Here is a 20,485-nt window from a genome sequence, read left to right as displayed (position 1 = left end):
TGGAAGTCAGGCTGGAAAAAAAAAAAAAAAAGAAAAGAAAAAAAGAAAAAAAAAAAAGAGAAGAAAAAAAAAGATCACATCATTTTAAAACAAATTATCAAGAACAACTGCTCTGATATTCTAGAAGTAGAGAGTAAAATAGAAATTAAAAGAATACCTATCAGCTCCTAAAAGAGATCCCAAAATAAATACTCCAAGGATTATTATAGTCAAATTCCACATCAAGGAGAAAATGCTCCAAGCAGCCAAAAACAAAACAAAACAAAACAAAAACAAACAAAAAAATTCAGATATCCTGAAGCCACAGTCAGGATAACACAAAATTTAATAATTTCTACATTAAAGGATAAGAGCACTTAGATTATGATAAAGGACAAAAACATTAAGATTACAACAAAGAATCCCTGCCCAGCAAAAATTATGGACATTTAGTGTAACTGAATACTTTTAAGCATTCCTGATGAAAATAACTGAATAAAAAATTTGACTTTCAAATACAAGATGCAAAAAAAAGCATAAAAAGGTACACAGAAAAAAAAATCGGGGATTCAATTAGATTAAACTGTATATATTCTTACATGGGAAAATAATATTTATAATTCATAAAACTTCATTATTAGGGCAGTTAGAAGGAATATATATCGAAAGTAGACATGTGAGTTGAATGTGATGGTATAATTATCTCAAAAAAAAAAAAAAAAAACCCAAAACACTACATTAAGTGATTAAAAAAAAAAAAGAATGCACTGGGAGAAGGAAAAACGCATTAGTAGAATGGGCTAAATTTTCTCAAAGAGATTTTACAGTAGAAGGGGGAAAAGATTGTAAGTAGGGAAGGGGGTGCCACATGAACTTTACTCTTAGTGGAACTGGCCCAAAAAGGAAATACTTAGTTGGATGTATAAATTTATCTTAGTACATAGGAAAGTAGGAAGGGAAGGGATCAGAGAAATGGGGTGGGGGTGGGGGGTGGGGGGTGGGGGTGGGCAGTTTTGAGGGAGGTAAAAGTCCAAAGTAAAACACAAGAATGGACAGAGGGAAATGGGGAGAGTAGGATAAACTGGGAAAAATAGGATGGAGAGAAATTCATAGTTGATAATCATTTGCTGAAAAAATAATTTTTTTTTTTTTTACATTAAGTTCCTCTGATAAGGACTTCTCAAACAGAAAACTGAATCAAATTTATAGAAGATGTAATCATCAATTGATAAATGGTTAAAGGATGTAAATAAGCCAGTTTTTCAGACAAAATAAAACTGTGCTTCTATGAAAAACAATGGCCATTGGCGCGATAAATTCAATTTAAAACTGAGTTATTACCCCACACCTCTCAGATTGACAAATATTATAGAAAAGGAAAATGACAAATGTTGGAGGTGATGTTGGAAAATTAAAACATTAAAAGTACAAACTAAAGTCTTATACTGAATTAACCATTCTGGAAAGCAATTTGGAAATATAGCCTTTTGGCTATCATGCATACTCTTTGACCAAGCAAATACCACTACTAGGTCAATATACACAGTAACAGCAATATTATATGATTAGCTACTATGAATAACAGCTATTTTCAGTAATTCAATGATTTAAGAAAATTGTGTAGGACTTATGATAAAAGATGTTATCCATCTCTAGAGAAAAAACTGATAAATCTTGACTTTAGATAAGATGCTTTTTATTGTTTTTGTCTTTTTTCACAGAATGACAATGTGAAAATGTGTTTTGCATGACTACATGTGTATAATCTATGTCAATTTGCTTGCTTCTAGTGATGGGGAAGGGGCAGGGAAGACATCAAAATCGGAAAAAAAATAAAATTGTTGCATGTAACTGGAGAAAAAAATAAAATATTAAATAGTTAAAAAATGTGTTGTGAATGTTGTGAATGACATAGTAGATAAATCCACATCCAAAATTAATTTGCAAACAATGTAGCTAATAATACAAATCATTTCAGAGCACATTACTGAACATTTTAAGTGACATAAAAGAACTATTTATGTTCTTCCATAAAATGTCTTACAAGTTGGATAGTTGAAAAAACCTTTAATAATTACTTTAGATAACTTTAAGTTATCCTTGCTGCTGCTATTCTCTATTGGTACAGATGAAGGACACAGACACCTAAAACTGTCTTGAACTATAGTTTATCAATAAATACAAAAAATGAAATGATAGCTTAATAATGAATTGGTAAGTGCTACTTCCAGAAATGAAATGCTTGTGAAAAACTAATTGATGGATGAATCATGCTTTTCAACCAACAAATCTTTTAATAATCAGCTTATTTGTGGGTTCTAATTGAGGCACTTCTATTTAACTCTGTGATTTTAGGCAAATTGTGTCACCTTTCTGAGCCTTGGCTTCCCCTTAAGTATAAAATGACATCTTTAAAGTTCTTCTCTGACTTTAAAATTTAGTAGTCTTCTTTAAAATAGGCATTATGTGATTATACTAATAGAACTTAAAATGTCATTAAACATTTCTGTCCATTATCATTAAATCCTCGAAATTCCACAAGAAAAAATGTCAGAATTTCAGTTTTTACATGGGGTCACCCATGGATACAAAGCTTTTTATAAGAAAATAATACCTGCATTTAAATATTGGTCCACATTAACAGTGAGAAAGGATCAGTATAATGTCTACATTCAACAGATAATTAATACAGAAATTTAAGAACTTCATCTGTGATCACACAGCTAATTTAACCAGAACCCTAATTCCAGGCCTTTATCTCCTCTACTATAAACCATTTCCTGACAAGTTATTAGTTTCCACAAATGTCACCAGTAAGAATCTTATATCCCAGAAAAGATAAAAAATAATTAAAGTTCATAGAGCACCCCCCACAAAAACTCTGTAAGCTAGATAAACACAAATTTTTTTTTTATCATTTCACAGATGAGGAAACACTAGGTAAAGGTGAATGACTTGCATGTGTCAACATCAATCAAATCCCACAAGTCAAAGCACTCTAGTGAAAACTAGTAGGAAGGAAGCAAATGGTTTACAATTTAAACTGGCTAAGGTTTTCAAACCAGCTACTCCATGAATGGTTTTGTGAATGATGATGGGAGTACCTTTAGAATGTGGGGGGTGGGGGATGGGGAGGAGAAGGGGAGGAAAGAAACAAAGAAGATAGCCCAGTTGTTTGGTGTGGAAGAAAATCACAGTAGCACACTGATATTTTGTTAGATTATTGTGGACATATATAACAACTACCAATTTATTTTTTTGAAACCAGGCCCTAGAGTTGGATAATGACATAAAGTTCACTATGTATACACACACACACAAAAAATGACTTAAGTAATCACAGGGATAAACAGAGAAGAGTGAGTAAAAGAGGATTATTAAGAATCAACAGAACAGGTCAATAATAAAAGATTGGGAAAGGGAGGAATTTTATCCTGTGTCATTTGAAAAGGGCACAGATAGTTGTCTTTTGAGCTCCTACAAATATGTCAGTACTTATCCTAGCACTTACTGTAGCTGCAGTATTAAAAGTGTTACAAACAACAAAAATTTCAGCTGTTTTAGATCATGTTCAAAATAGATAATTTGCCTTTTTAATCTGCTTTTCTAGAATATAAAAACTGTAGGAACATAACAAAGGCAACATTTAAAAATTTATAATTATGTTATGAAAGGAAATGAAATATCTTTACTGTCAGACACTATTGGCCCTATGCTACACAAAAACTATGAAGTGGGTAAGGAAATTTTCTTAGGCATACTTTTTCAAAGAAACTCCCTAAGGAGGATCAAAAAGAATCTGATTTATTTTGTGTGACTTAAAAGTCATAAAACTGATTTAAAATAAAGTAGGAAAGACCACCATAAATATTATTTTTAGGAAAAGTTGAAGACAATTTTTACATCTGTTGAAATAACCTTACATCCATTAAAAAATAATATTTATTAAAGTAAAACACCCATTTTTCTTAGTGTTTCAAAATGTGGGAAAAAGACAAAAACATACAAAGCCAATTACATAATAGATTTCCATACTGAAGACTATCAATGCAAAACAATGATCTCCCCGAGACAATTTAAAGATAGTATGGCATTTTTAGAATAGACTGATTTTTAAATAGTGCAAAACTAATTTTAGTTTATTTTCCAAAAAATGATTGAAGTTTGGAATGCTAAATTTTTAAATAATTTATTTTCTGATGTTTGCTACAGCTAATTATCACTAACAAAGTTTTGAAGAATTCCTTACCACAATAAGGAATTACGTACATCAATAAGAATGGTCTATTGACTGGTTTAAAATAACTTTAAGTTCACTTTCTTGACCACTTAAAATTCATGCCCACCTTGAAAACTAATAGGCAAACTGGAGATGGAGAAAAGGTACTATGAAGGGAAAGCACAATTCTTTATTGCAAAGCTACTAGGAAAAAAAACAAAACACATCCAGTGTTTAGTAGCTTATTTTGTACCATGGCTGGAGAAAGTTATCTTTTTACTAGACAACTAATTTCCTTATATTCTAAGCTGTCTATTTAAAATTTAACTATCCCTCTCCAGATAAGAGATTTTAACCATTAAATGGTTCAACTAAATAATCAAAGAATTACACATTATGTTTCAGACTGCCTGGAATCAAATTAGTTTGTTTTTTTTTTTCTCCAAAAATTATTAGCAGCCCTTTAAAAAACAAAAATTCCCAGCAGAACTTTGCCTAAAATTAATATCTTAAGACTCACTAGAAAGCTGCAGGAAGCCACACTGACACCCTATTTATGAGGTTGAAAGCACATCATCTTCTGATACATCCAGAACTGACCAGGTCAGAGACAGAATCATTAAGCCAGCAAAAATAAAGAGCAAATAAGTAAAATAAAAAAAGAGCTGGCTGTCTTAGGAATAGGACATTTCACTTTTGTACAGGATGATTCTGCTCCACATACAAATGTACTTCAACCTGACTTTTACAACTGGTAACTCTTTCTACATAATGCCCTTTCATTATAAACTAAGCTACTCCTATCCTCAAGACTCCTGTATTGGTACAGAGCTTTTCTGCTCTCACTGTACTATACTATCAATCATTTGTGAGCAGGGCCTGCCCTGCTCTCCTGGAAAATGTCTGCAAAAATTTAGCAGACCTGTTAAATACTTAAGAGGCATCTCATAAAAATCTGCTTTTCCAAATAGCATACAAATAAGTATTAGACCTTGAATGTAAAAACTTCCCATTGCACATTACAATGTAAACAGCATAGCATGCTACCTATTCCTTCTTTATAGAAAAAGCAGTAGCCACAAAGTTTTGGTCAGAATGGTTCAGTTTCACATTTTCAGCTTAATACTTATTAATACCAAAGATCCGAACACCGTGCAGTTGTGGCATTTTGGGAATTAGCACACTCAGGAGAGAAGCTGTATTTAAGATGAAGTGTGTAGGATCATACTTGGTGTAGAAACTTGCCAGAAAATACCTGTGGAAACAAAAACAGGTATGTTGTTTTTTTTTTAATTGTCATTTACAAGTTCTTTAGTAAGCAAAATAGAGGAAAAGTTTACTAAAAGAAAGTTTTTAAATGGGTTAATGCAGTTACATATATAGAGCAAGGGAGGAAAAAGGAACAAAAGACAATACTTGATGAAATTAAGTTAGATGAAAAAAATTTAATTTTTGGATTAAAATATTATTTAGTTGCAAAGACATGAACATTTTATGTTTACCCAAGTTATGTTTACAGTGTCTTAAAAGAAAACAAAATCATTGCATACTGGATGTCTACATGAGGTCTAGTGGTGTAGTCTAACAGATTCATAACCAGTTAAAAAGGAAAAATAGAAAACATTTGTAAATTCCAGCTATTTTCTTAAATTTAAACATTTGGATTCAAATGTCAAACCTTGAGTTTTGTGAAATTAACACCACCTACTACTAGATAATATTAGAATGAAGTCTAACTAGCTGCAAAGTGTTCTGACACAAAGAAGGCAGAGAATAAAATGTTCTGTCCCTTTGTGATTATAATTGGGAAGTGTGTGAACAGATGTGAACAGATAATTTCTAATCTATTGGAGAAGGGGGAGAGGGTAAACATAAAATGTATTGTTAATATCCTCCTCTCTAACCCACTTGCCCTCATTCTTAAATTCTGCTTTATAAGATAGTCATGAAAGCAGTTAAGTATCCAAGTACAAAACTATAACTAAGTAATTACTCAGTTTGCTACATCCACAATATTTTTTAGAAATGTCTGGATGAAAGAAAATAAACAATTAATTGATGTAAACATTTACTTATATATATGTTAGAATACAACAAGAACAGTAGAACACATCACAAAAGAAACTGGGGTAAAGATTTTTAAAGAAGATAATGTCAAAAATCTGTATCTTTATTGATGAAGCATCTATAATTTCTAAGAAAAGGATTTATCTCCAGTGCATAGTTTGTTCACCTACTGGAAAGATAATATTATTAGTATTTTTTGTTTTGTTTTTGCTGAGGCAGTTAGGGTTAAGAAGTGCCCAGGGTCACATAGCTAGGAAGTGTTAAGTGTCTGAGACCACATTTGAACTCAGATCCTCCTGACTTCAGGGTTGGTGCTCTATCTACTATGCCACCTAGCTGCCCCTATTTGTTCTTTTAAGGTAGCTTAACAACAGCAGTTTATTTTCAATGTTATAATCTACACATTAAATAATTGTGGTTTCAATGATAAATATTTAAAGTAAATTCATAATCACATTTTGTTCTGGTGTTAATATAATGCTGGGAAGGAAGTCTAGAATAGCTATAAAGTTGTTAAAAAACTTTCCTAAAATTTACCATTTGGCACTGTTTAAATTATCTATTGTACTTATCCCTTGATAATTCAGTATCTTAAATAAAACAAATTAATCATTTAAAATATATTCTACTTGTCACAAATCTAAATTAAAAAAAAAAAAACCAGACCAAGCTAAGTACTGTAGATAAAGAGCTTGAAGCTGAAATTAGTAAAACTAGTTCAGAAACAGTACTGGAAATAAATAGCATGTGGGTTACAAGTTGCAACTGCTGGATTACATATGCATATTTTTGTTTTTATTCTGGTTTGTAAAGAGACTATCATGCAGGACCCTGCTTTAATGATTGATAGTCTTAAAGCATTTTCATTGGGTTTCAATTGCATTTCAGTCAAACTCAACTTTCAGAAAGTGCAAAAATTAACACCGTAAGAACTCTGGGAGAAATGTAAAGATTGGTACTGAAAACCACTAATCTTAAGTTAAATATCTGATTGGATCATGTAAATTTCACAACATGCCATTTAATAAAATAATAAATTTAATGTTCTTCCTCAGAATAATTAATGAAAAATAGAATTCAACACACAAACTTACATATTTTATCAGAGAGGAAGAGTGAAAACGTTTTGATTTATCAGAGTTATAGTTGTCCCTAGGAAGAACTAACTTCACCATAGGTATAGGTAATTAAAAAAAAACTATAGCATTAAAATGAAAATTCATAATATGAAATTGATGTATATAATTTGGGGGCTTTTGTAAATAACAACGTAGAATTATATAGTGTTCTGATTCCTGTAACTATACAAAAAGCTAAAGGAAAACACATAGCATTACTGCAATCAGGAGTGCTAAAGCTGCAAAAAAAACTTCAGGTTAATGAATATAATTTATATGACTGAGAAATGGTTTAATAGTGGACCACATATCAGATGTAAAGGCAATACATACCTTAATTAAAAAACAATTTATTATTAGAAAATGCTAATTATCATCTGAATCTTCACTGAACTGTAATCTTTTTGCTGGTAGAGGGTTTTGCCTCAATCTTGATGGCTGGTGTAAGCAGGGTAGTGACTACTAAAGGCTGAAATAGCTGTGGTCAATTTCTTAAAGTAAAACAACAATAATGCTTGCCCCATCATTGATTCTTCCTCTCACTTGAATGCATGTAAGGGGCCATTGTAGGATTAAATGACCTAATTTCAATACTGTTGTCTGAGGGAGTAGGGAGGCCCAAGAAGAGGGAAAGAAATGAGAACAACCTGTTCATGAAGTAATCAGATTAACTGATTAAATTTGCCTTCTTAGACGGAAGCAGTTCATGGTGTCCCAAAACAATTATGATAGTTAATATCAAAGATCAATGTTTACATACCACCAAAACAGACAGAATAATGAAAAGGTGTGAAAGTATGAGATATTTAGGGAAATACCAAAAATGTAGGAGATATGATGTGAATACATGCTGTTGGAGAAATGGCATCATTAGATTTGCTTAATGTAATAAGGTTGCCACAAATCTTTCAAAGTGTAAAAAAATGGAAAATGTGCAATAAAGTCAAACAATCAATAAGGCATGCCTGTACATGTATATGAGGAAATGTGAAAACATTTCATATTAGAAGGAATACCAGACTTGACATAAGGAGGTCTGAATTACAAATATCTTTTCTAACCTTTACTACCTGTGTGGTCATAGACAACTTCATTCACCTCTGAGTAATATTTGCATGTAATATCACAAATGAATATAACATCCATTTGTGGAATGGATTAATATCCTGAGAGTTTTAATGAAGAAAGTACTGTGTAAACATGAAAAAATTAGATTATTTTATGTTCCTATTTCCCTATCCCCACTTCCTGAGGGCAAGCACCATATCTTATTCCTCTGATATCCCAAAGAGAATAGCGATTATATATATATATACTGGTTGAATTTTACACAGGATGAATGGCATAAGAGGGAAAAAATGGAATAGAGAAAACATGGTAAAAGAATGCCAAAGTACACCAATTTGGCTGGAGCAGATATTTTGTGGAGAGGAACATAAGCATCTTAACATAAAAGAGAAGTCAACTCTGGAGGACCTTAAATGTCAAGTTAACTCAAAAAATGAATTTGTGCTCAAGACACTGCCCAGTTTCTAATCAGAGGTTGACACAAGCAAACAAATGTTTTGGGAAGATTAGTGGGAGGCAGGATATGGAATATTCCCACTGTCTTACATTCATATATTTCAAATCTATTTGTTCTGACCCCTCTCTTTTACAAAAGGAAGAGAATTTGTTTTATACTTTTTTCATGTCCCTTCCAGAGCTTGGTTCTCTTAGTGCTTGCTGCTTAAGACAATAGTATTACCACCTGCCTGCTAACAAAGATTCTTACAACATTCCCATATCTGCAATGGTTCAAAAAAACAATTTTAAAATAATTCTTCCCTTTTCAAGGTTTCCTAAAGTGAGTTATTTCTACTCACAGAATTATTGGAGAAATTGTGAAGAACTTCCGTGAAGAAGTAAATTGAACTCCATAGTCCAGTTGTTCCCAGTGAGTTAGCAGCCTGGCTTTACCCTGGTCAGGGGTTTCAAAAGGTGTTCCTTTTACTGCATGTAAAAATACATACATTCCCTAGAAAATAAAGAGTATTTCACCAAAAAGTAACTTAATATTTGTATTTATAGGCATGAAAGAATGCAAAGAGTCAGTATGCATGCATGCTGCAGTATTAACAACTTGAATTTTAAACTTTTATTATTACTGGAATGTCAATAGGTCAATCTGATGATAAAACCTCACTGCTGCAAAAATAGTAGCAAGAAAAAAACACTACACCTTTTTCCTCTTCTGTTGATGAGCCACTATCAACAAAAATTTACCATGAGTCTATGTCAGAAACAGAGATAAAAAACAAAAAAGTAAGCCCATGAAGTTTATATTTTATATTAAAATATTGAAGCTTACAATAGAATACAGAGAATTTCTAATCTCTTTCCACATTTGGTATGCAGGTAGTTAGAAATGCAAGGATTCATTTTTAGCCACTGGCTTTCCAACCAAGTACCAGATCAGAACCAATGGTACTTTTGTGCTGAGCCAATTTTATTCTTTTTATTTTTTAAAAATATTTTATTTTTTCCCTAGTTACATCAAAAGACAATTTTAAACTTTTTTTAAAAACAAATTCTAAAGTCCAAATTTTCTCTTACACTTTCTTACTTTCCTCCTCCTTGAGATAGTAAGTAATTTATAGAGGATACATTTTCAATCATGCAGCACAATTTATCTTAGTAGTCATATTGTAAAAGAAGACAGATCCAAATGAAAAAACAACAAATATATATAGATATATGAAATGAAAAATAGTATGTTTCAATTTGTATTTAGACTCTATTAGTTCTTTTGTCTGGGGGTAGGTAGCATTTTTCATAATGAATCCTTTGGAATTGTTTTTTAGGCCAAATTTATTCTTTAAAAAAAAAAAAAAAATTGCACACACAAACCTCCAGTGAAAAACCAACACAAAAAGACTCAAATGCTTCTTAACAAAGACTTCTTTTACGCTATGTTCGAATGCTGTCCTCTAAAACAAAAATAGTCCAAGGTAACATGTCAGTTTTCTCTTCACAGTGTCACATGTTTTCCCTACCCAAAACTTCAGCAATCAAGATTGCTGGGGGAGGGAATATAATTATAAATTAGTTTTTGCAAAAATATGATTTACTATGCTTAAAATAATATCTGGATCTCACACTACATATCTATTATGTGGATCTAATTATAGTTCACAATTATATAATGCTTTATAAGTATTTTTTATATAAATATATTACAATTGATCCTTGACTTCTAACCCTACTAATTAAGTAGTTCATTCTTCTGGCTTATAGCCATTTTAGAGATGAAATGATTGAGAAGCTAGAATAGAGTAAAAGTTTCTTGCTTCAAGTTTATCACAAAGTTTGTTTATAAATATGTGTAAATTCATTGGTAGAAGGACTTTAAATAGAGAAGCTATCTATTTATTTAAGTTGAGAAATTTAAAAAAAAACAGTCTGAGGTAAGTTAGTGTGTGTAAATACACACACACACACACACACACACACACACACACACATTTTAAAAAACATGTATCAGCATATATGCTAAAGAATTTTACCTAATAGTCTTTACCCTCAAAAAGCATACTCCAATCTTTGCTTATGCTGATTAAGCAAATTTAATGAGACTTGATGTCCAGCTGAGACCAAAGGAACAACTTCATGTGGTAAGTGAGTATGGTCTTGAAGAAAATGTCAAAAAAAAACAAGAGCTGTCCTAGAATGAGTGATATATACTTTTTTTTGGAGGCCCTCTGATTGCTACATTTAACTTTTCAAACCCCCTTTCCATTGCAGTTTTAAAACACATGCACAAAGGCACACATCTGTGCCTAAAATTTTATATTATGCCTATAAGCATAACAGTGCTTTGTTAATGTAACTTTTTAAGAGTATTTATATTAACTACATTATTAATCTAATACCTCTATTTATAATTACTTAAAAATAAATAGAACATGTACACTACAATAAGAGACAGTATTAAAGGAACAAAAGGCAGAAAATGACGCACATTGTATTGAATTCAAGAAGAATTGACTAGATTTAATCTTTGAGCTAAGCTAATTCCATTTATGATTGTAATAGTAAGCTTGACACTGAATAAAAATAAAATAATTACTGGAAATTTGAAGTGTATGGTATGAACTAAAAACAAAACAAACAAAAAAAGGTAAAAAATTAGTGCCAGTGAGTGCACTCTGGTTTAGAATACAATGTTTAAATATTTTAAGTAACTGTATAATTTTTTAAATAGTAGACTCTAATCTATAAATAGACTGGCTTTAGGATCATTATGTCAGAGTCAGATTATAAAGCTAAAATCACATAGGCTGGATTCCCATGCAAATCTAGTTAACTTTGCCTTGTTGCCCTGCTGAACTGTGTTCCAGTCCTAATTAGCCACATTACAAATGAGAACTTCTGGTTGCAAGAGAGACTGGGTTACAGTTTATATAAATGGATCAACACAAATCTTTTACTATTCTTGGAAAAATAACATCTGCCAATGGGCTTTCATTTATGAAAGATTATGCAACAGTTTAAAATATGCGCTAATTTAATTTTTATAAAGAATTTATAAAACTTATTTTGGAACTAAATTTTTCTAGCTTATTCTTAAATTTTACTACTAATTCTCTATACCAATTCCTTACAAAGTATAATTTACAAAATAAAGATTTCCCGATTACATTACATCCCGATTAAAGTTTCCCGATTACATTAAACTTTTACTTGTGTTTTTACTCCCTGATAGTAGTTCCTTAGTTTTGCAAAGTATTTTATAATAAGGCAAAATTCTTACCAGATTATGTATAATATTTGTTAAGGTCCAAGCAACAGGAACGCTGAAGAAGGGAATGCTCAGCAAGACAATATGAAGCAAACCAACTCCCAGTGCATATGTCAGCCACATCCCACGACTGTTCATTACCCTAGTATTTGGATTTACCTCACTGTGAGCAACTCCAACATTCATTTTTGCTCTGTAGGGAAGCAATGAAATCAAACAAAGTTGTTATCACTGAAAAGATGAATAGATTCTTTAAAAAAATAACCCTATTGAAACACTAGGAAAGAAATGTTCACTACCATTAATCTCTTAGTTGTTTCAAAGTAGAGGGGAAATAGCAGAAAATATCTAGCATAAGCAGACACTGATAATTTCTGTAAAGTACCTTTGTCAAATTAAAGTTTCCAAGTTTAAATCCTTCTAAAAGCTTCCTCCCAAAGATTTCTTATATGACAATCCACAACAGAAAATGTGGATGAATTTTCCAGATGGAGCAAAGGAGGATGTATGTTTTTAAAATAGCTATATTGTTGAAAGAAAGTAACACTGGGTGTTTTAAGTTTTGAAAAAACAGTGCTAAATAGCACTTTTTAAAATATAAAAGTTTCATTAAAAACTTCAAAAGACAGGGAGGGAAAATTTTTCTTAGTTTCCTTAGCATCCCACAAATATTTTGAGCCTCTAAATAGTTAACACGGCCCAGAAAACCATCCTTTTTTCTTACACTGGAAAGAGAGGAATAAAGGAATAAATATCCCCTTTCTCAGAATGCCTGCTTAAAAAAAAAAAAAAGCAACTCTTCAATGTTACTTGTAAGAGAAATACCTCAATTATATCCTGAAGTTCAAAAATGTAAAGAAAAAAAGCTGAGCAGGGTCGATTTAAAAAGAAAATACCTTTGTCTGTGTTCACATAATTTCCATAATCCCACGGCTTTGGAAAATTAGTCAATGTATTGAATCACAGAAACTAAAAATGAAAATGAACCTTACAGGGAATATAGTCCAACCTGTACCAACCAGGCCACCTTTACAACAAATTTAAGTGGTTGTCCGGACACTTTTAAAGCTAAAAGTGTGTCAGAAACGTACTAAGTTAATTCTCCTCCACTCAATCATTTTGAAAAGCTTGCCTTACCGAGCCTTACCAAATACAAAATCTGCAGGGGGAAAAAAAGTAGTAACTTTTCAGCCCTACTACTATGAGAAAGCCTTCCCGAAACGTCAAAAAAAATTTCCCACACGGGTCAGGTCAGCCAAAAGGCTACGCAGGGGAAAGGATGAAAGGTTAAGGGTCGGAACCTCCCCTTCCCAACCAGTACCCGCCGCTGGCCCCAGCTGCTATAAAATGACTTGGCCCACGCGGGTCTCCGGAGAGCTTCGAAGAACCGGCCCTGTAGGGCAATTCCCGCGGAAATTAGGGGTCAGGGTGTGGGAGAGGGAGCGCGAGGGCCACGGCATTCGGGTCCAGGGCGGATCCTTTTCTCTCCCAGGCTGCTACATCCTCGGTGTCCAGGCACCAGCACGGAGACGTGGCTCGGGATTGTCCAGGCGACCGCGGGGCTCCGGAGCCAACACAGAGCTCCCCCGCCCATCTCCTCCCACTAGAACTTACCTCAAAACGGGCACCAAGCGGAAGAAAGACGCAGAGCAGCACTCGATGTGCGGAACGCTCGAGGAAGCACTCCCGCCCCTGCCCGACACCGGCAGGTAGCTGGAGCCTAAGCCGAGCTCTTTTCTAGGGCGAAAACGTCGCTAGCGGAAGCTTAGGAGCGGAATGCCGCGGGTGACGGAGTGACAGGCAGGCTCGCCAATCATATCCTAACTGGTCGCTCCGGAGGCGGGGCTAGCAGCCCGCGGCCTCACATCCGCCTCTAAGGTTCTTGGGCTACCTGGAGGTCTGCACCGCCCCTCGGGGCTAAGTGATTGGATGGACGGCTGAGGGCAGGGGTGGGGGCGGTCCCAGAAGAGGCGGAGACAGATCTGAAGAAAGGGAGGAAGTAAGAATTTGCCGCCACTGGTTTGTAACCTTTACTCAGAAGGGAAAGTATCATGTGACTAACGGGCGTTTTTATTTTCTCGGTGCCGGGCTTCTCTCTTCTATAGTCTCCAGTGAGTGAGTAAGCGCGCACGTGGGGGGCTTGTGGAGTGAGACCTCTGCCTCCGTAGGCTCCGGGAAGCCACTGAAGCCTAGGGGCCCCGTCTGTGTGGGCGCGCGCGTGCGTGTTTGCGTGTAGACACGCGGGCACCGATGTGTGTTAGGCATGAGCATTTACTCGCGTATACTATAAGTATGTGAATGTTTGCGTGCGTGCCCAGAACTTGGAAAAACAGGGCGAAGGGAATTTTGAGCTTATGCGGTTTTGGGGGAGGTTTTTATTTCCTTCCTCTGTGGAAGTGATGCTTTTCACGCCTGAGAAGCTACAATGTATCCGACCTTGGCTGGAGACCTAGTCCACAACCACGCTGCTCGCCTTGTTTTTTAAGCGAGTGCTATTTTGTGGCCTAAGTATCAAAGCGCCGTACGCGGCGCTATGTATATTCAAATACGGATCCAGAATTTTTGTCATTTTTGTCTTGCATTAAACCGTGTCCTTAAGGTGTTTGGACTGAATGATTTTTAAGGGACTCCTCCTAATCCAAATTAATGATCTTGTGTTATTGTTGATACATATTGACTGGTATACTGAGAAAGGTCTTACTCTTTGAGTAATCTAAACTTTAATTTTGAGTGAAGTTTAAACTTTCCCAGTTTGGGTGTAAAATAAAAACTTCTGGAAGTGCAAAAAAAGATCCGATTCCTCTCCCGACTTCCTTATGTTATTTTAGAGATAGAAAACCGGACATTTAGCAAAGGGCGATTTATTTTAACATACTATTTTAAGAGTATGCTTACTATAAGGCATTTTTAGATATTTAGGGAAAGATGATGGCATAAGAGTTCTAGTATTACCTTTTTGGGAAATTGCATCCCAAAAGAAAGAATTTTGGGGGTTCAGAGGAGGGAGAAGGATAAAATAACAATGGAGTGCCAAGTATTTTGCAATCATTATCTCAATTGATCTTCAAAAACCCCATTTATAAACCCCATTTTGCAGATGAGAAAGCTGAGGCAGTGGAGTCTAAGTGACTTTCTCAGAGTTACACAGATAATATTTATGGTATCAAAGTTGAAGAGATAGTCCAGTAAGTCAAAATGTATATATTATAAGACTTTTCCAAGTAAAAAAGCCAGCATAAATAAATGACATTCACCATCTGAATCTAGGGAACAAGGAATAATTTATTTTATCTGAAACACTATATACAGATTAAATTGTGGTGGGTTTGGAAAACATTTAAACTTCTTGAGATCAGAGATTGTTTTATCTTTCTGTTTGTATCTCCAGTGCTCTTAATACCTAGCATATAGCAGCCATCTGTTAAAAAATACCCCTTGATCAAATGATAAAGAGCCAGATTGAGAAATTTAGATTTTATTCTGTGGGTAGTGGGAAGCTACTGTAAGTTTTTGAAAAATGGGATGATATCAGAACTAAGAAAGGAAAATCATTGTATTATATGTTGAGGGAGGGGATAGAAACTGAATATGGAAATGGAAATACTTCTTGAAGATAATGACTGTTTGATTGCTCTAGAATTTTTATTGGAATCCAAATTCTTTTTTTTTTTTTAAACATCAAGATTATGGGGAAAAATTTTTCCCCCAGCCATTTTTTTTTAAGTTCTCATTTTAAATTTCAGTATTTTTCTTTTAATTCTTGCTCTCTGTCAACTCTTCCCTCACTGTAAAATGATGAAGACCAGGATATGATGCAATTACAATAGAAAGAATTCTGGATTTGGAGTCAAAAGGACCTATAGAGGGGAGGGAATTAGCATTTATATTGGGCCTACTTTCTGTCAGACATTATGCAAAGAACTTTCCTCACAATGACCCTCTCAGTTATGTGGAATTCTCCTCAGTATACAGATGAGGAAACGCAGGCAAATAGAAGTTAAACTTTTTGGATTTGAATGCAAGTCTTCTTGACTCTAGGCACAGTACTCTTATCTGTTGCACCACTTAATTCCCTAAGATAGAAATTTACTAGGAAGAAGTGTGATCTAAGAATCAATTAGTAGTATAAAATTAATGATATAAAACTTGTACAGAAAGGAAGAGATCACTTCTAGTTGGAGTGTTCCTGGGAAATAAAGAAGGTGGTGTTTTTAAGTTGGGTTTTAAAAGAAGAGTTTTCAAGTGGAGATGAGGATGAGGATATTTCCAAGAGAGAAAAATATATTGAATTAAAATACAGAGGTAGATAAATGCAAGGAGGAAAGGCATGTTTGGGGGGAAAAAAAAGTAACCTAGATACTTTAGACGAGGAAAATAAAGGCTTTAGAAGTAGCATCTCTCACAGTGAGTCAGGAAGACCTGACTTCAAGAACCTGAGTTCAAAGCCATCCTTAGATATTGTTGGGATTCAAGGGGGACCTGAAAATATTGAGATTCCAGACTAGTGTTGCGAAGTATCTCAAAAGACTTTTCAGGCTTAGACCCATCTGCAAGTCAAGGGGCAAAATTTATTATTAATTGTAATGCCAATTGAAGCAGGCTTTTAAATAAGTTAGCAAAGTATCAAGAGCATGAAGGTAAATTTATAGGGAAAACTTAGAGAAAGCAGGTGTTTGATGTTACTGATATGCTAATTTTATGGCTTAGAGTTGGAGTTGTCTGGTTCTGACTTGTGTGATGATGCAGTACCCCCCATAGTTCTCTGGGCAGAAATGGGGGTGGAGGGGAGGATCTTCTGGAAGTGTGTTTTTAAGCCTGAAACATCACTAGGTCAAATGGCAGGCACTCAATTTTGTTCCGAACCGAATTAACTTTAAGCACTTCATTATTGCTCACTAGTTTCAGAAACTCTATGATTACTGTTTATCTGACAGTCAGCAGTATTTGTGGCCATAGCATCCTGGTCAGATAGAAATAAGTTCTTTTTAATTAAATCACTTCCAAGGCTGGGTGACTACATTCTTCCTAGAAGTTGTACCATATCATTTCCCCCTCAAGCAGTTAGGACCCAAATTCTTTTTTTTTTAAATAACTTTTTAGTGACAGAACCCATGCCAGGGTAATTTTTTACAACATCCCTTGCACTCACTTCTGTTCCAATTTTTCCCCCTCCCTTCCTTTACCCCCTCCCCAAGGTGGCAAGCAGTCCTATATATGTTAAATAGATTACAGTATATCCTAGATACAATATATGTGTGCAGAACCGAACAGTTCTCTTGCTGCACAGGGAGAATTGGATTCAGAAGGTAGAAATAACCTGGGAAGAAAAATAAAAATGCAAGCAGTTTACATTCATTTCCCAGTGTTCTTGCTTTGGGTGTAGCTGCTTCTGTCCATCCTTGATCAATTGAAACTGAGTTAGATCTTCTCTGTCAAAGAAATCCACTTCCATCAGAATACATCCTCATACAGTATCATTATTGAGGTATATAATGATCTCCTAGTTCTGCTCATTTCACTCAGCATCAGTTCATATAAGTCTCCCCAATCTTCTCTGTATTCATCCTGCTGGGGACCCAAATTATTTTGAGGCAAAGGGATGAAGATCATCTTCCAGAGCTGCTTCAGCCTGAAAAGGGAGGGGCATAAGAGTTGGCCCTGTTTAGGAAGATCTAAGTCAAGGAAGGTAGGTGCTAAGGGGTGCTGAGTCTTAGGATGGTATCCCTCAGCAAGTAGTTGGAAATACATGATTTGAAGAGATAAAGCTCACAAAAAGATTGAATAGTAGTTGGCATAGAAACTTGAGTAACAAGACCCTTGCAGGTAGAGGCTTTAAACCCTATATTAAAATACTTGAGAGGGTACTTCAATCGCAGAACAATACATATCAAATAAAGCATTTATAAGAAAACACAGGACAAAACAGTACAAACAAGTTATCTTCACACCGGTACTAGTGTGAAACTTGTACTAGTAACAAATTTGAATAAAATTGACTTTTTCATTGATGTAACACCAAATATCCCATTAAGTTACATCCCTCTAAGAAAAATGATTGCACTAAAATTGTCTTCTCTAAACCATACTGAAGATGTTTCAAATTTAATTTCAATAATCAATAGAATAAGCTAGGTCCCACAGATGGTTGTATCAGTAGTCAAATATTCTTACATCATTTTGAAACATTTAAGGACCTTATTTCATACATATATATATCTAGTAATTGGCAGATGACTGGACCAAATACTAATTTACCTAATTGTTTAGGATATAAATGCATATTTTCAGATTGAAAACAGCAAGATCTTACATACTGGTATTGTGCTCATGAGTTCTATTGTTACTTGCTCTGATTATAGAAATTTGCTATAAGAGGAAAAAAAGCAGGGATATGATTATAATGGCATCACAACAGTCCTTTAGGTTTCACTGGAAGCATGTACATAGCAGGATTAAGCATCCTTAGCTCCATGTGACTTCAGGCAATAGTCAAAATTTATGCAGTAACAATTACACCTCATAGCCAGACTCAGAAATAATCAAGTGGGAAACAGTCATGTTCAAAGGAACACAGCTGGAAACTTGAGTCAGAAGGATCTGACCTTAAGCAAAGGCCAAGGTTATCCTTCTAGCTCTTTCCCAGATACAGACATCTACCTGTGATGATTCAGGATGACATTCCTCTGAGTAACTTATGGAATTTCTCACAAATAGTGGGTTACTGACTTAATGATCTATCAGACAATCATACAATTTCTACTCATCATAGCTTAGGGCTCGATAGATTATTTTTATTCTCATGACATAACAATAAGCAATAAAAGTTTGTCAGGACTCATATGTATGAGGAATTTAACTTAACATCTTTCACATGATTTTCTTTTTGAGTTTAAACTCATACTGGTACAAAGACTAATCATTAGGAATCATTTTTATATATTAACAAGTTTAGAGATTCTCAGTAAACACATTACTTGTTTGGGAACTATATAACCCAAACAAGGTCGTTTCTCAGGCTGATCATTTTACCTACATGGATGGATTCAAGAAATCTAGCAAGCTTACAAATTAAGGGAAATTGACAGATATCCCAGAGAAGGGACTGAATTTGCTATTCATATCTGTCTACCCTTTAATGCTTCTGAAGGTTGTGCTGTTTCTGAAGAGAAAGAATGCTGCATACCTCATAACTTAAGACAAACTTTTAAGGCTTTCACCTTGTTTTTTTCTACATACAGTAGTTACCAATTTTAGGTTTTAACATAATGACAATAACTACAAATAATTCAGTTAACAATCTTAACCTTTTCACAATTAATAGCCAAATAATCTTAGCTGCAGTCTCCTTTTAACTTGAAAGCAAAGGTGGAAATACCCAATTCCCTAAATTACATTTGCAAAACATTATAAAACATGATTAGCAAGGCCGATAAAATAAACTTTCCACCTTCTTTCAGTTGTTTAATTTATTCTTTCCCCTAGCTGTTGTAGCTTTGGAAGTTCTCAGGGATGGTTTTGGTTTCCCTTCCTGTTCCCTTAAATAATTTTCCTTTTTTTTAACGGAGAAAACAAGGCAATTCTTAAAATTCAGGTAGAACAAAATCTATTGAAAAAGTGCTTTGGAGATTGATATAATTTGCAGTCAAATTTCAAATTTTAACACACATACCAGTTTAAAAAGTTTTTTTAAATTTTAAAATTTTAAAATTGACAACTTTAGTTTGTGAGATTTCCAAAATTCGAATTAGATGTTCTAGTCAAACTTAATTGTTTTTTGCGTGTTTTCCTATTTCACACAAATCTTTTCTCTTTAGTGAATCAGGGAAGGATTAAGTGTAATTTTTTACTTAGAGATATTCCAAAAGTCTGACTCCCAATACTGCAAAAGAATTGCTTTTCTGTTTTTTCTAGGGTTCCCAAATTATTAAATCCTGTTAACACTATCTCTACAAATAGATTACAACTTACATATCCCTTTAGTGGGCTTAGAATAAAGTCCCCTAAAAACTGTTTTTACTATCATATCTTAAGTAACAAGTTTCAGTGAACTGAATATATTTCTTTCTCTCTCTCTCTCTCTTCACTCATCCATCCTAATATTCCTCCTGCAGTCAAGGAGGAAAGGGAAAGAAAAAGAAAGAGACTCTCCTCTATGCCCTATCCTAGTCTTGGGGAGCCCAGGTATGGTGACCTTAAATTTAGTTGAAATTGCTTCCAAATTATTTTACATATATAAAAATCATTTATAACACATTGGCATTATATGTTGATGATATCTAAAAATCTATAAAGTTGTCAAATATGAAGGAATTACGTCCAATA

At 34.1% G+C, this 20,485-nt stretch overlaps 2 protein-coding genes across 6 annotated transcripts in view; one reads left to right on the top strand and one right to left on the bottom strand.

The window, feature by feature from the left end:
* Nucleotides 1-1,706: 1,706 nt before the first annotated feature.
* On the bottom strand, nt 1,707-13,904 carry ORMDL1 (ORMDL sphingolipid biosynthesis regulator 1). 2 transcript variants are annotated; one of them, XM_003764044.4, is made up of 4 exons: nt 13,778-13,904; nt 12,176-12,356; nt 9,249-9,400; nt 1,707-5,453 (listed from the first exon to the last, which is right to left on the bottom strand). In XM_003764044.4, exons 2-4 carry the CDS (start codon nt 12,347-12,349, stop codon nt 5,318-5,320), a joined length of 462 nt encoding a protein of 153 aa, XP_003764092.1. In that variant the 5' UTR covers nt 12,350-12,356; nt 13,778-13,904; the 3' UTR covers nt 1,707-5,317. The 2 variants fall into 2 exon arrangements, with proteins under 2 accessions (XP_003764092.1, XP_031816178.1); XM_031960318.1 differs by lacking the exon at nt 13,778-13,904 and adding an exon at nt 13,485-13,562.
* A 152-nt stretch (nt 13,905-14,056) lies between these two features.
* The window catches only part of PMS1 (PMS1 homolog 1, mismatch repair system component), a 106,482-nt gene continuing 100,053 nt past the window's right edge, over nt 14,057-20,485 (top strand). Inside the window, exon 1 of one of the 4 annotated variants that reach the window (XM_023499335.2) lies at nt 14,057-14,162. The gene's annotated coding sequence lies outside the window, so the exon portion shown is untranslated. Of the gene's footprint in view, nt 14,275-20,485 lie in introns of all 4 variants that reach the window. The other 3 variants (XM_031960317.1, XM_003764059.4, XM_012544881.3) reach the window with 3 other exon arrangements.

This window comes from Sarcophilus harrisii, chromosome 3, assembly GCF_902635505.1.
Source record: "Sarcophilus harrisii chromosome 3, mSarHar1.11, whole genome shotgun sequence".
NCBI lineage: Eukaryota > Metazoa > Chordata > Mammalia > Dasyuromorphia > Dasyuridae > Sarcophilus > Sarcophilus harrisii.
The sequence above is the reverse complement of the archived record's forward strand: the minus strand, read 5'-3'. Positions and strand labels throughout refer to the sequence as shown.

Coding starts and splice junctions, on each gene's coding strand:
- ORMDL1 (XM_003764044.4), bottom strand. CDS start 12,349: ATGAATGTTGGAGTTGCTCACAGTGAGGTAAATCCAAATACTAGGGTA. Junction 9,401..12,175: donor CAAATATTATACATAATCTG/GTAAGAATTTTG, acceptor TTTATTTTCTAG/GGAATGTATGTATTTTTACA. Junction 5,454..9,248: donor ACAATTTCTCCAATAATTCT/GTGAGTAGAAAT, acceptor TTGTTTCCACAG/GTATTTTCTGGCAAGTTTCT.